General features: G+C 38.0%; 1 protein-coding gene across 6 annotated transcripts in view; it reads right to left on the bottom strand.

Annotated features, from left to right (window-relative positions):
- Positions 1-12,112, bottom strand: part of UTRN (utrophin) — a 408,075-nt gene that overhangs the window by 96,563 nt on the left and 299,400 nt on the right. For all 6 annotated transcript variants that reach the window (XM_049653027.1, XM_049653026.1, XM_049653028.1 and 3 more), the window contains one exon: positions 2,168-2,436. In XM_049653027.1, the coding sequence (XP_049508984.1) occupies positions 2,168-2,436 (269 nt within the window). The remainder of the gene's footprint in view (positions 1-2,167; positions 2,437-12,112) is intronic.

Below are 12,112 nucleotides of genomic sequence, written 5' to 3'. Positions count from 1 at the left end.
TGCAACACTAGTCATCCTGAATTAAAACTTCATACTTTCAAACTCAAATGGGTGAATTCTTGTTCTAACCAAGAGGCATGTTTGTAGTCCAAAAAAATATGCTTTTTAGAAACTACTGACTTAAAGATTTCCAGCGTTAAAAAAAAAATTGTTTACATGGCAAGCAAGTGTGTCACTTCCAAAGAACCTATACTGAAAGGCTTTATTTTCGGTTCATTATTTTAAACTCAGATTCATCCACAGAAATGGCTTTCAGGAGACCAGAGCTGTCAGAGGAAGCTGACTTAACTCATAGAGTTCTGCACATTTATGCATATTTATAATGAAAGGCAGGAGACACCAATGCTTCTTTAGTAGTGAAATTTTTTTAAGTTTCAAGTTCAATCTGTAACTTTCAAAGCACTGAATTCAAAGAGCTGATCAGAGTTGTGCTTAATTACATTAATATGAGTGAGGTTTCTACAGTGAAAGAGAAGAAAGAGCAAGAAAGAAATCATGGAAACTCTACCACTTACTAGCCATGTGGGCTTAGGCAATATCTGTAGTTCTGTCATTTTTTGAAGTTTATTTATTTATTTTGAGAGAGTGAAAAGGGAACGAGTAGGAGCAGGGGAGGGGCAGAGAGAGAGGGAGAGAAAGAATCCCAGGCAGGCTCTGAGCTGTCAGTGAAGAGCCCAATATGGGGCTCAAACTTACGAACTGTGAGATCATGACCTGAGCCAAAATCAGAGTCGGACCCTTAACTGAGTCACCCAGGTGCCCTTACACTTCTGCCATTTATAAAATGGGCTTAACAACACCTATCTCGTGGGGTTGGTATGTGGATTAAAAGAGGTATTGAGGTGGGGCGCCTGGGTGGCGCAGTCGGTTAAGCGTCCGACTTCAGCCAGGTCACGATCTCGCGGTCCATGAGTTCGAGCCCCGCGTCAGGCTCTGGGCTGATGGCTCGGAGCCTGGAGCCTGTTTCCGATTCTGTGTCTCCCTCTCTCTCTGCCCCTCCCCCGTTCATGCTCTGTCTCTCTCTGTCCCAAAAATAAATAAAAAACGTTGAAAAAAAAAATTAAAAAAAAAAAAAAAGAGGTATTGAGGTACACTGGTTGAGAACAGCTCCTGGCACACAGAAAGCCTCAATTAATGCTAGTCATTATTATCCTATGTCTACATGTACATATATTTACTTATATAGTCTGCATACTCAGTTCATTTCCTAGACCCTTCACTTTCCTATTTAGCCGCACGCATAAAACAAAGGGAAAGTGTTATCCAATGTCTGTGCACAAAAGGTATGTATCTTTTGCAATAAAAATCACATTCACAATATTGATATTGTCATCTAACAGCTTCTGATGTTTCATTGGTGCATTCTCTGATTTGGTTCATGACTACCTACCATACAGTTTAATAGGCTACCATAAACCCGACTACTGTGTCTCTTATTGCTTAAATTCTATTAACTTTTTTTCTGGATATGTTCTAGAATATGGGGACCAAAGGGGCTCTAGACCACAGATCTATCATCCTTAATTTTGGGCAATTCCTGACCACAAACAAAATTTATAGCTAAACTAATCCTTCCATAATACACTCAGACAGTGAGATAAAGTTTTTACATACGAGTCCTCAGTAAAACAGCATGTTTTTGATTAAGCCTTGAAATCCAGCTACCAATTTACAGGAACTACAGAGTAGAGAGGAACCTGCCCAGGGTCACCATGGGGATGCCACGCTGCAAAACCCAGGCTGCGAGAAATACTATAAAACAAACAATTCAGTTTCTTAAACAAATACATTGCAAAGGAAACAAAAAAAGGATAGAGGGGAGATCTAGGGATTAAAAGGGACTCCACAATATTAAAAAAAAAAAATACATCGGTGTTTAGAGACACAGAGTTGGTTAAAAAAAATAAGTATAAAGAAGAATAAGGGTAAATTATTGTGAAAATCTCATTAATTATTATTTTGGTGGGGAGGGGGTTCCCATGGTGAGGGGCATATGGAAAACATCTGCTGTGTGACTGGGAAAGCTCTATATCCTGATTTTGGTGGAGTTGTAATGGGACTGATTTCATAAACTCCCTTATAACGGGTTTTATATGTGGCTCTCTTTGTGTTATACTTAACAATAAAACATTCCTTCAAATCTTTTATCTGAGACAGGGATGCTGACCATGGTTTTTTCAATGTGATCCTGCAGTGAGTCGATGAGTAAGTCGCCCACGGGCTTCCAGCCATTCCGTACGGCCTCCACCTCCTTCATGTCAACGTCTAGGTCATCCATGGCGCCCTGCAGATCTCTGAGCTTCTCCAATGCCTTGTCTACTTGCTTTTGCCAATTGCTAGTGACAGCGTTTAGACTTTCCCACTTCTCTTTGACTTCAGAGGACTGTTTGCGCATGGCCTTGGCAATCTTTTGGGCCCTCTCCTCAGGAGTCAATTCTGTAATTGAAAAAAAAAAAAAAAAAGAAGAAGAATATTTGGAAGCTTGATCAATAGCCAAGTGTGAACACCACCTTTTGAAGGGGTGCTGATAGGTGCATGGAGACACAGTTTACACAAGCCAGGGGAAGAAGAAGTTTCTCCATAGTCTTCTACTGATTCCCTATTACTTCTCAAAGGAAGAAATAAGTTAGAGTAATGAGCGGTCCGGTAGTTTTGGTGACTTTTGAATGTTAATATATTTACAAACCTTGAAATGTAACACAATAACTCAAAAAAAAAAATAAAACAATCTTTCTTTAGCATATATCTAGTTATATAAAATCCAAAGGTAGTATTTCATTTCACTGTCCTAAATAAAAATGGGAAGTATAATTAGGAGAGAAATAGCTTTAAGTTATGCAGAAAGACTCTGAGAAAAGAAGATTAATTTATCATGTTCCTTAAAAAAAATAACTGAAGACAAATAACGTATCTTAGATACTTCATCGTCGCTGAATCTGTTTGACAGTTCATCTTTAATACAGGGCACTTTCTGTAGCCCAGACATGTAGCATGTCCACAAACATGTCAACAGGAAGACAGCAAAATTTCAAGGATCATCCCAAATATTTCAGATACAGCAAGAAAGCTTCCAGAATGTCTGAAATAAAGTCAAACCTTCAGACAGGAAAGGCCCTGCCATCAGACAGGGGCAGGAAGAAAGAGGAAGAGTCTAGAAGACAAGCAAAAGATACAGACAGAAACGAAAGTTAAGTTCAAAGCCAACTGTCAGAAACACAGAGGTGAGAAAGCTGACAAGACAAGAGCAGACATCCTTAGATCAGGTTAGATGGATCTCCAGTTAAACACTCCTGGGCCTCAGTTCTCTCATCACTCAAGGGTGTCCCCTTTCTTTTCTTTTTCTTTTTGAAAAAATTTTTAATGTTTATTTATTTTTGATGGGGGGGGCGGGGGGGGGGAGGAGACTGAATCTGAAGTAGCTCCAGGCTCTGAGCTGTCAGCACAGAGCCTGATGCAGGGCTTGAACTCGTGTACTGTGAGATCATGACCTGAGCCAAAGTCAGATGCTTAACTGACTGAGCCACTCAGGTGCTCCCTCCAGGTGTGGCCCCTTTTTTACCTCTCTGCTTGGAGGACTGTCCTGTTTGTCTACTAAAAACAGAGGCCAGTCAGAAACATACAATCAAGGAAATCAATACAAGGAAACTGTAGACAAATTTTAAGATAGAAATGCTTATTCTTCTTTGCAATAACATCTTATCTTTTGGTATCAGTTGCATTTGCAACTTTACTTCAAAATATTTCAAATTATTTGTGAATATAAATGGAAGTTCATGGAGCTTCCTGGTGAGATGAAGTAAAGCAAGCTCTCCCAAACACTAACTTTCATATGCAACATATATTTGTCCCTCTTTCTTTAGTATTATTTAAAAGTCAAGTGCAAGGGGATACAACACCTATTTTTATCTATTTAAATTTCCAGAAAATTCTCGACATCAATATTTAGACTTAAAAGCAGCTGTAATAAACGTCTGGGAACCAAATAGACCATGAAGAGTTCAGCAGCCACAGAACTCAGGGTTGCATTGCTGAAATGCTAGAAGCTATAGAGTGTCCTGAATAATCCCTCTGCAACTGAATTGATTACAATGAGATTCTGTGTTATGATAGACAGATAGACTGAACCCACCATCAAGTGATAAATAAGGAAAACAAGTGAATCAAACACCCAGCTTCTAGGAATGCTTGAGCTGTGATACAGTCCAGTCCAACAATACTGGAGGAAAGAGACGCCATTAGACAAAGCTTATTTAAGTCCTTAAATAGAAAATGAGAAATACATAACACTTATATGTAATATATTTTGTTTATATAAACGTAAAATGTTTTATGTTTATACTTTATATACTTATATATAAATAATATAAAATATGTAAAATAAATAAATGCTACTTACGTGAGATGGAAAAAAATCATTTTAATAGCCCCATGAGAAAGGGAGTGGTAATTTTTATGATGGGAACACCTGTGTTTGTCACTTGGGCTTTTTCAAAGATCTATTTTAGGCACTCGTGTTTTACTGGGTTTTGTAAAAGAAAAAGATACAGTACTAATTTCAGAACAGACAACTTAATTGTGATGATTTTTCCCTGAATAAAGTAAAAACTGTTTCTGAGTCAGTCACCAAGTAACCTGGTAGGGAGACACACAGCTTCTTTGTCCTGTGACAAAACACCCAACATGGCTGGGACATTTTTGTCTTCACTTAATGTAAAATCTTTTGATTGAGCAGTCCTTTTGTGGTATTTATTATATAATCCCTACTCAAGCAGCTACTCGGGAGAAAAGAAAAGCTCTATGTTCAATTTCCCATCTGTTTGCCAGAAAGGATACATATTAACTGATCACGAGTCAGAATAAAAGTGCCTCCTATTACAGTACTGATCTCCTTTGAATGCCTACTTTAAAGAACAGAGGGAGGAGGTACAAAACCAAACGAAAACCTTCCAGAACCTTTGTGAAACAGGTAATAAGCAGCAACATCTGAAATATTAAGTTATGACAATGTGGGGTAAGAGAATAGAAAAACAATTTAAAACAGCAAAAAAAGAGGCATAAAAGATGAAAATAATAAAGGGATAAAATTACATTTTAAACATCCTCTAGTTATTTGAAAATCAAAGGACGACGTTTCCTTCAAAATTTCTGAAGAGATTTTTTTGCCATACATTTTAAGACCCTCATGCAGGAGTAGAAAATTTTCTGGACCCAGTGGTTCAGAATTCAGGGGACATATGAGAACCCCCTCCGAGAGTTTATTTGCTTGCCTGTTTGTGTTTAAATACTGAGCCCCAGGAGCCCTACCCCAAAATATTAAAAGATTCAGATTTAGTTGGTCAAGGGTGAAGGGCAGTGTGGATATATTTTAAAAGCTCCCCAGATGATTGTAATGTGTTGCCAGGACGAAGCACCGCCAGCTTCTTGGCTCACAAATTGATTTCTCTGGTCCCTGCTGCTGAAGCTGGAGTATTTCCACTCCGGTGAGTTGGTATGTCATATTCCCACGCAGCGCAGGGCCACTAAATACTGAAGGCCGAGAGCAAATGAAGCTCAAAGATAAGAGGGTAATCTAATTTGCATTTGAAAAGGCAGTAATAGAGGCTAATCGGAGAGACGGAGGAAACAGCAGGATAAAACCAAATAAATTTACTGACAATTTTCAGACCAGAAGCTCTTTTTCTGTCACTTTCCTATTCCCTGTAGAGTGTGTGTGTGTGTGTGTGTGTGTGTGTGTGTGTGTGTGCATGTACGTGTTTCTCTGTGGATTTCTTTGAGGGGCAGCACTGTTTCTCCGTTCTCTTCCCTTGACAGGCTTTCCCATCTAACTGACCAAATGTTGAGAGTGGAATTATACTTACTTCCTATATATTATATATTTATACATAATACATAATAGGTTATTATCTATTATATATATAGATTATAGATTATTAACCTGTTCTAGGTTATTATATCTATTATAAATAGATATAATAACTACTTCTATAGCTTGGAGAGAAAGACTGCCCATGGTACCCTGCAATGCAGGTGGAAAACAAAGCTGGACCAAGGGCACAGACTAGGATTTGGGACCAGCTCTGCCCCCCCCCCCCCCATCTTGCCCTTTGCTCCTAGGAGAGCTAAGTAACCCTACTCATCTCACTTGTATAGAGTGGGAACCCTATTTTCTCATGCTGGGAAAATATTTTATACCAAGGGCTTTCAGAGGTCTAAAATTCAATTCTGTAAGAAAGCCAAAGCCACTATATCTCAAAGAAATCTTAATAGTAGAGGGGAAAACAATCTCCTTATACGTGCTTGTACAAAAACATTTTGCATTAAAAAAAATTAAAGTATATGTTTTTCCTATGAAATAGTATAGAACTCTATTAGAATCAGCCCAGTTGTTTTAAATAAAGACTTTCCATATTTATGGTATTTTCTTGCTCAATACGAAACTGACATTTATAATGTCCATTGGGATTTTTTTTTTTATGTTTAGTTTTGAGAGAGAGAGAAACAGAATGTGAGAGGGGAGGGGCAGAGAGAGAGAGAGAGGAGACACAGAATCTGAAGCAGGATCTAGGCTCTCAGCTGTCAGCACAGAGCCCAAAGCGGGGCTCGAACCCACGAACCATGAGATCATGACCAGACCCGAAGTCAGATGCTAAACTGACTGAGCCACCAAGGTGCCCCTGCACTGTGACTTTTTATTTGTAGGTTCGAAAGCCTTATGTCATGCATGTTTTATTTCTTTCCATCTTGGTTTAGCAGCACCCAGTCTAGAGACCAGTAAGTCCTCAATATATAATTAGTGAACTGAGTTGGGCTCAATGGAACTTTTAGCTTTACTCCTTACTGAGCATACTCAACTTTGTAACTTCAAGTGGAAATCTTTCTATTTATTTTTCTTTCCTCCTCCCCACACCCATCTAAAGCATTTACAAAAAGGTTTTTACTGTGAAAGAGAAGGATAAACTTCACAAAGTTATTTCAAGTATGGTAATTCCAAATATCTTACTTGTACATTTTGCTTTTTTTTGCATGTATCTACAATCTTGTTGTATTTCACCAAGTGATGAAAATATTAAGACCAGCAAATATAGAAAAGAAACCCTCCAGAGTAGCATTTTTACTTCTGGACTAGTCTAGTGCAAGAAAAGATTAGGAGATCATATACCAATTCCAACGCTAACAAGTTATGTAATCATAAATATATTCCTTATCTTTTTGAACTTCAGTTAATAACTATAAAGTTACTGGCACATGCCTGGCACACAGGAGGGCCTCAACAAAGGCTAATTTCTTTTATGATTCCTTTTATGATTTTATTACTAAGTCTGGGAGACATAGACATCTCTAGGGATTTTTCACATAAACAAACCAAGAATTAGCCAATAAAAATTCACAGGAAAAAGCAAAGCATCCTCATATCTCTAGAGACCCGACTTGCTCTTACTCTCTCTTTACCTGCCCTCCATTTCTCTCTCTCTCCCCTTCATGATCAAAAGATGTTTCTGATTAAAATAATGGGAAATATATTCTCTCCTACATTTTCTGATTACATGATTAACTTAATCTCTCTGATGATCAGTGTTTAAGAGGACTCCACCCTTTTCCTATTTTGTATGATGATAACAATCATTATGAACTAGATTACAAGTACATCATCAAGGGTCATCAGCTGATTACTGTAATATTTCTAATTATGTTCATTTAATACATTATAAGAGTGACAATAATAAGAGGTTACCCAGACTAGATTAACCTGTTCATGTGTAGCCTAAATCTTTCAGTAAGAACATGATAAAGATGATATGTACCCATCCATGCTGCCAAGGGACTTCTCAAATCCTTAAGGGGAAAAAAAGGACATTGAACAAGTATGTTTAGAGAAAGCAAGATCTCCAAAGTAAAGAGCTGTGGGAAGTATCTTTCACAAACACCCATATGCAAGGTAGTAAGAGAGGGAAGGAAAATGGAGAGGAAATCAGAAATGCAGCATACTGTGGAGGGAGATAAATGGTACTTTTGATCAGAAGTTAATGGAGGTAGAACCAGAGTCTGGATACTTTTAAGTTTTACTCTTCCTGTAAAATGGGCCAAAGTAAATAAACCCAGCATTGAACTGAGGAAGAAGTAAGGACAGATCATTAAGAAAATTAACCTTGCGGCACCTGGGTGGCTCAGTCAGTTAAGCAACCAACTTCAACTCAGGTCATGATCTCACAGCTCCTGAGTTCGAGCCCCATGTCAGTCTCTGTAGTGACAGCTCAGAGCCTGGAGCCTGCTTAGGATTCTGTGTCTCCCTCCCTCTCTCTCTCTCTCTCTCTCTCTCTCTCTCTCTCTCTCTGCCCCTCCCCGGCTTGTGCTCTGTCTCTCCCTCTCTCAAAAATAAATAAACGTTCAAAAATTAAAAAAAAAAATAACCTCCAAGAAAAGTGCAGGAACATCAGAGACACCCTGGAACAGACCTGGCTAAGCAACCTGAGACTCAGCTTTCAATTTTCTGTAACTGAATATTCCCTGAATTTCCTCACACTGATGGCCGCTTTGTAATTTATACATGTCATTTGTGTGTGCTGAACAGCAGCAGACAGGTCACTGGGGGGAAGGGGTGGAACTGAGAAGAAGGGAAGCTGGGAATGTAAACTCCAGGAGGGGTTTTCTTCGCTGTTGTATCCTCAGTATCTAAAATACTTAGTCATTCTTGCAAAAGAAGTTAGGCAAGTCTTATGTTTATGTACTGCCATAGTAAGTGAGGAGTTTAAATGAAGAGAAGACTTTATGTCTTTGCTAGCATTAAATTTTTTTTTTTTTAAATGCAAACCTTGGCACGTCTGGTGGCTCAGTTGGTTAAGCTTTTGACTCCTGATTTTGGCTCGGGTCATGATCTCACAGTTCATGGGATTGAGCCCTGTATCGGGCTCTGCGCTTGAGGAGTCTGCTTGGGATTCTCAATCTCTCTCTCTCTGACCCACCTGCACACACACACTCTCTCTCTCTCTCAAAATATATAGATAAACTTTAAAAAAATGGCAAACCCTCTAATTCACTTTTAAAGATTCCAGCTTTTGAGAGGAACAACAAAAATAGCAAAGTAAGTATACTACCCCATTAAAAGAGTTTAGTATCCTCCTATTCTTTATATTTAAGAGAATAACATCCCAGATGTTGATTATAAGAAAATACATACATGTAAAATACTGCCATCTTTTTTATGAGGCAAATGTAATTTACGGATGGTTGTGATAGTGATTAGAGAACCTAACAGATGGTGAACAATTAATTTAAAATGTTGTGCCCATCAAACTAACCTTTGTTATCATTGTTACCATATAATTCTTCATCAAGAATGTTGATTTGTTTATTTAAATTGGATTTCATTACTATGGTATTCATTATCATGCAAAAAAGTTTTTGAAATTTTTACCCAATCAGTAGGCTTATTCAGCCGACTCATATATTTTAGGAAAGCTGAAGACTAGATTGATTACATCCATCCATACATTATAGAACTTTAATTTGGGAAGGATCACATTGCTGCTCTGTAGTTAAGAACACTGGAAAAGAAAGGAACATTCTATTTTTCTGTGTTTTTTCATGCATTACTACATTACTAATCTAATTTGGACTTGAGAAGTTAATTAAATTATTGTCTTGGTCTATAAGCCTGAAAGCTATTATTTATCCTTCAATTTTTTATATGAAAATTAAAAAGACAAAGTCTAATATTGCTTAACCACATTCTCTCTTGATGCTAGGAAATCAGTGAACTGGTATGTCATTCTATTAAGCAGCCTGGTATTTTAGTAAAGAAAAAGCAACAGTAAAGGGAAAAGTAAAGACTTACAGACATATTTCCTATTGTATGAAATTGTATGAAATTGCTTTAAAGTAGAATATAGAAAATTATTTCTACTAAAGTGCTGGAAGCACCTATGATTACAAGGGTAATGAGAGTATACTATGGTGGTTAATTGCACCAAGCCTAGCGACAAGCCCAACATGGCACTTCGATGCTGTCACGAGTGACAGTGTGCTTCCAAAACTCTCCGAGTCTCCATTTGCTCATCTGTCAAATGGGTGGTGACAGTACTCACACCTCAATGAGTTGTTTTGAGGATTAAAGGAAACAAGACATGTGAGGTGCTTGGCAGCGTGATCAATGTTGCCTTGTGAACATCTATGTTTACTAACATTTCTCTCCCTCCCTTCTTGGGCACTGGTCGTTCTTCCATCTAACATTATATTTATAGCAGGGGTGTGCCAATCCCAGCAGACCCAAAGCTCCACCTAACTCAAGCTGAGTCCGTCAGAACCCTCTCATGTGATGCGCTGGATCTAAAGAAGGGCCTGCCCCTCCCTGGGGCCAGGTCATGAGGTACATGGTTATAGGAAAGCTAAGAAAATCAAAACTGGTGGAGAGAGAAAGAAAGGGTGCATAGAGAAAAAGCTTCTGCGTGGCACTCCAGTCCCTGATGCCAGCTGTGACCTTGCCCTTACCATACTGGGCTACTGGGGCTAATACATTCCCCCATGTGCCTACGCTTATGGAAGTTGGGTGTTTGCCATTTACAATAACTAAGATTCTAATCAATAAAGCTGTTATTAGGAAAACAAAAATGCCCTGGGAAAAAAACACCCATTAGTTTTACTAGCCTAATTACTTAGGTTATAATGTATAATTTGGTCTCATTTTATGAGATGCAAGGAAATAATTACTGCCATCTTTTTAATGTAAACTTAAGTTATACTAGGAATCCATGTAAAAGTAACTTGTACTAAGCTATACGATAATTTCACTTTCACTCATTTAACAATCATGAAATTTTATTTGCACGTTTGCTAATATTGGCATAAAATGGACTGACATAGTAGACTGAAAATGTCATTTATTGCTTCTTTGTTACATCATATGTAAGATTTCACAGAGGAGAAAAATATTTCTAATAATGGGCTTTCTAAAATATTATGAAACAGTTAGTAATTAAAATAAAACAGTATGCCCAGAATTAAAACCTTAACTCCTAGTAAATCTAAACAGCTGTTGAAGACCAAAGACAAAAAATATTAATCCATACATACTTTTTTATCTGAAAAAAATGATTCACCATTAACAAGTACAAGCATACATAATTATATAAAGTACACATACATGCACGCACACACACACACACATATAGAGTACAGAAATAGTACAATTAACTAATAGTTGTCTTTTTCCTAGGACTATCATTTAAATGAAACAAAATCAACTGATCAAGTATACCACGCTGAAAAAGAAATAATGTTCAGACAGCCTGGAAGAAAATAATAGTTGTAGCAATAGTAATGTCTTCACTGGAATAATTTTTAAAGAAGACTCATGGGGAAATTGATGAATACAAATAATGCAATATTTTTTCTTTTCAACATGAAAAGCTGAGAAGAGGAAAAGAGCTTTTCTATACCCACTCATACAATAAACGGTACAACTGTCTAAACACTTTTAGAGCTGAACTGTCCTATAAAAGTTTTACTTAGCGATTGATACCTAACCTCAAATCATATAATATGTATGCATTTGTGTGCATGTGCACTGAAATCTCTATGCAGCATGGGGAGAGGGACGTTGATGTGAAAGCTCTCACTCCCCTGTGCAAATGTGACCTTTACCCTGAACTATAGGTGACAAATAGGTGACAAGGCATGTGTATTCCCTGATTATCTCAAGAGGTCTGGGGACTGACGTGGGCTAAGGCTGACTGTGGCTGAGTCCGGTTTTCAAAGGAATTGAAAGCTGGAACTGAGAACAGCAAGGGGTAAGGAGAGGCTGGGAGAATAAGGCAGAAGCCAAAAAACAGCTGTGCAGGGTGAAGAAGCTCTAGACACTGAAAGTGGAGAAGGAGCCAGGTCTGTGGCCAATGAGCAGAGAGAGAGAGGAGATAAAAATGAAGAGATGTGGTCAAAGCCAGCCAAAACACTCACTGCAGGTTAAGAAGGGTCGCAACATAGAAGCTCATGCTGTGTTCCTGATCTACCCTACATTAGCTGGTGACCTTGTTCAGCATCACAGTATTTTCTTGGCCTTTGTGTTTTTACTGAGAAAGAAAGAAAGAAAGAAAGAAAGAAAGAAAGAAAGAAAGAAAGA

This window comes from Panthera uncia (genome assembly GCF_023721935.1).
Source record: "Panthera uncia isolate 11264 chromosome B2 unlocalized genomic scaffold, Puncia_PCG_1.0 HiC_scaffold_24, whole genome shotgun sequence".
Lineage (NCBI taxonomy): Eukaryota > Metazoa > Chordata > Mammalia > Carnivora > Felidae > Panthera > Panthera uncia.
The sequence above is the reverse complement of the archived record's forward strand: the minus strand, read 5'-3'. Positions and strand labels throughout refer to the sequence as shown.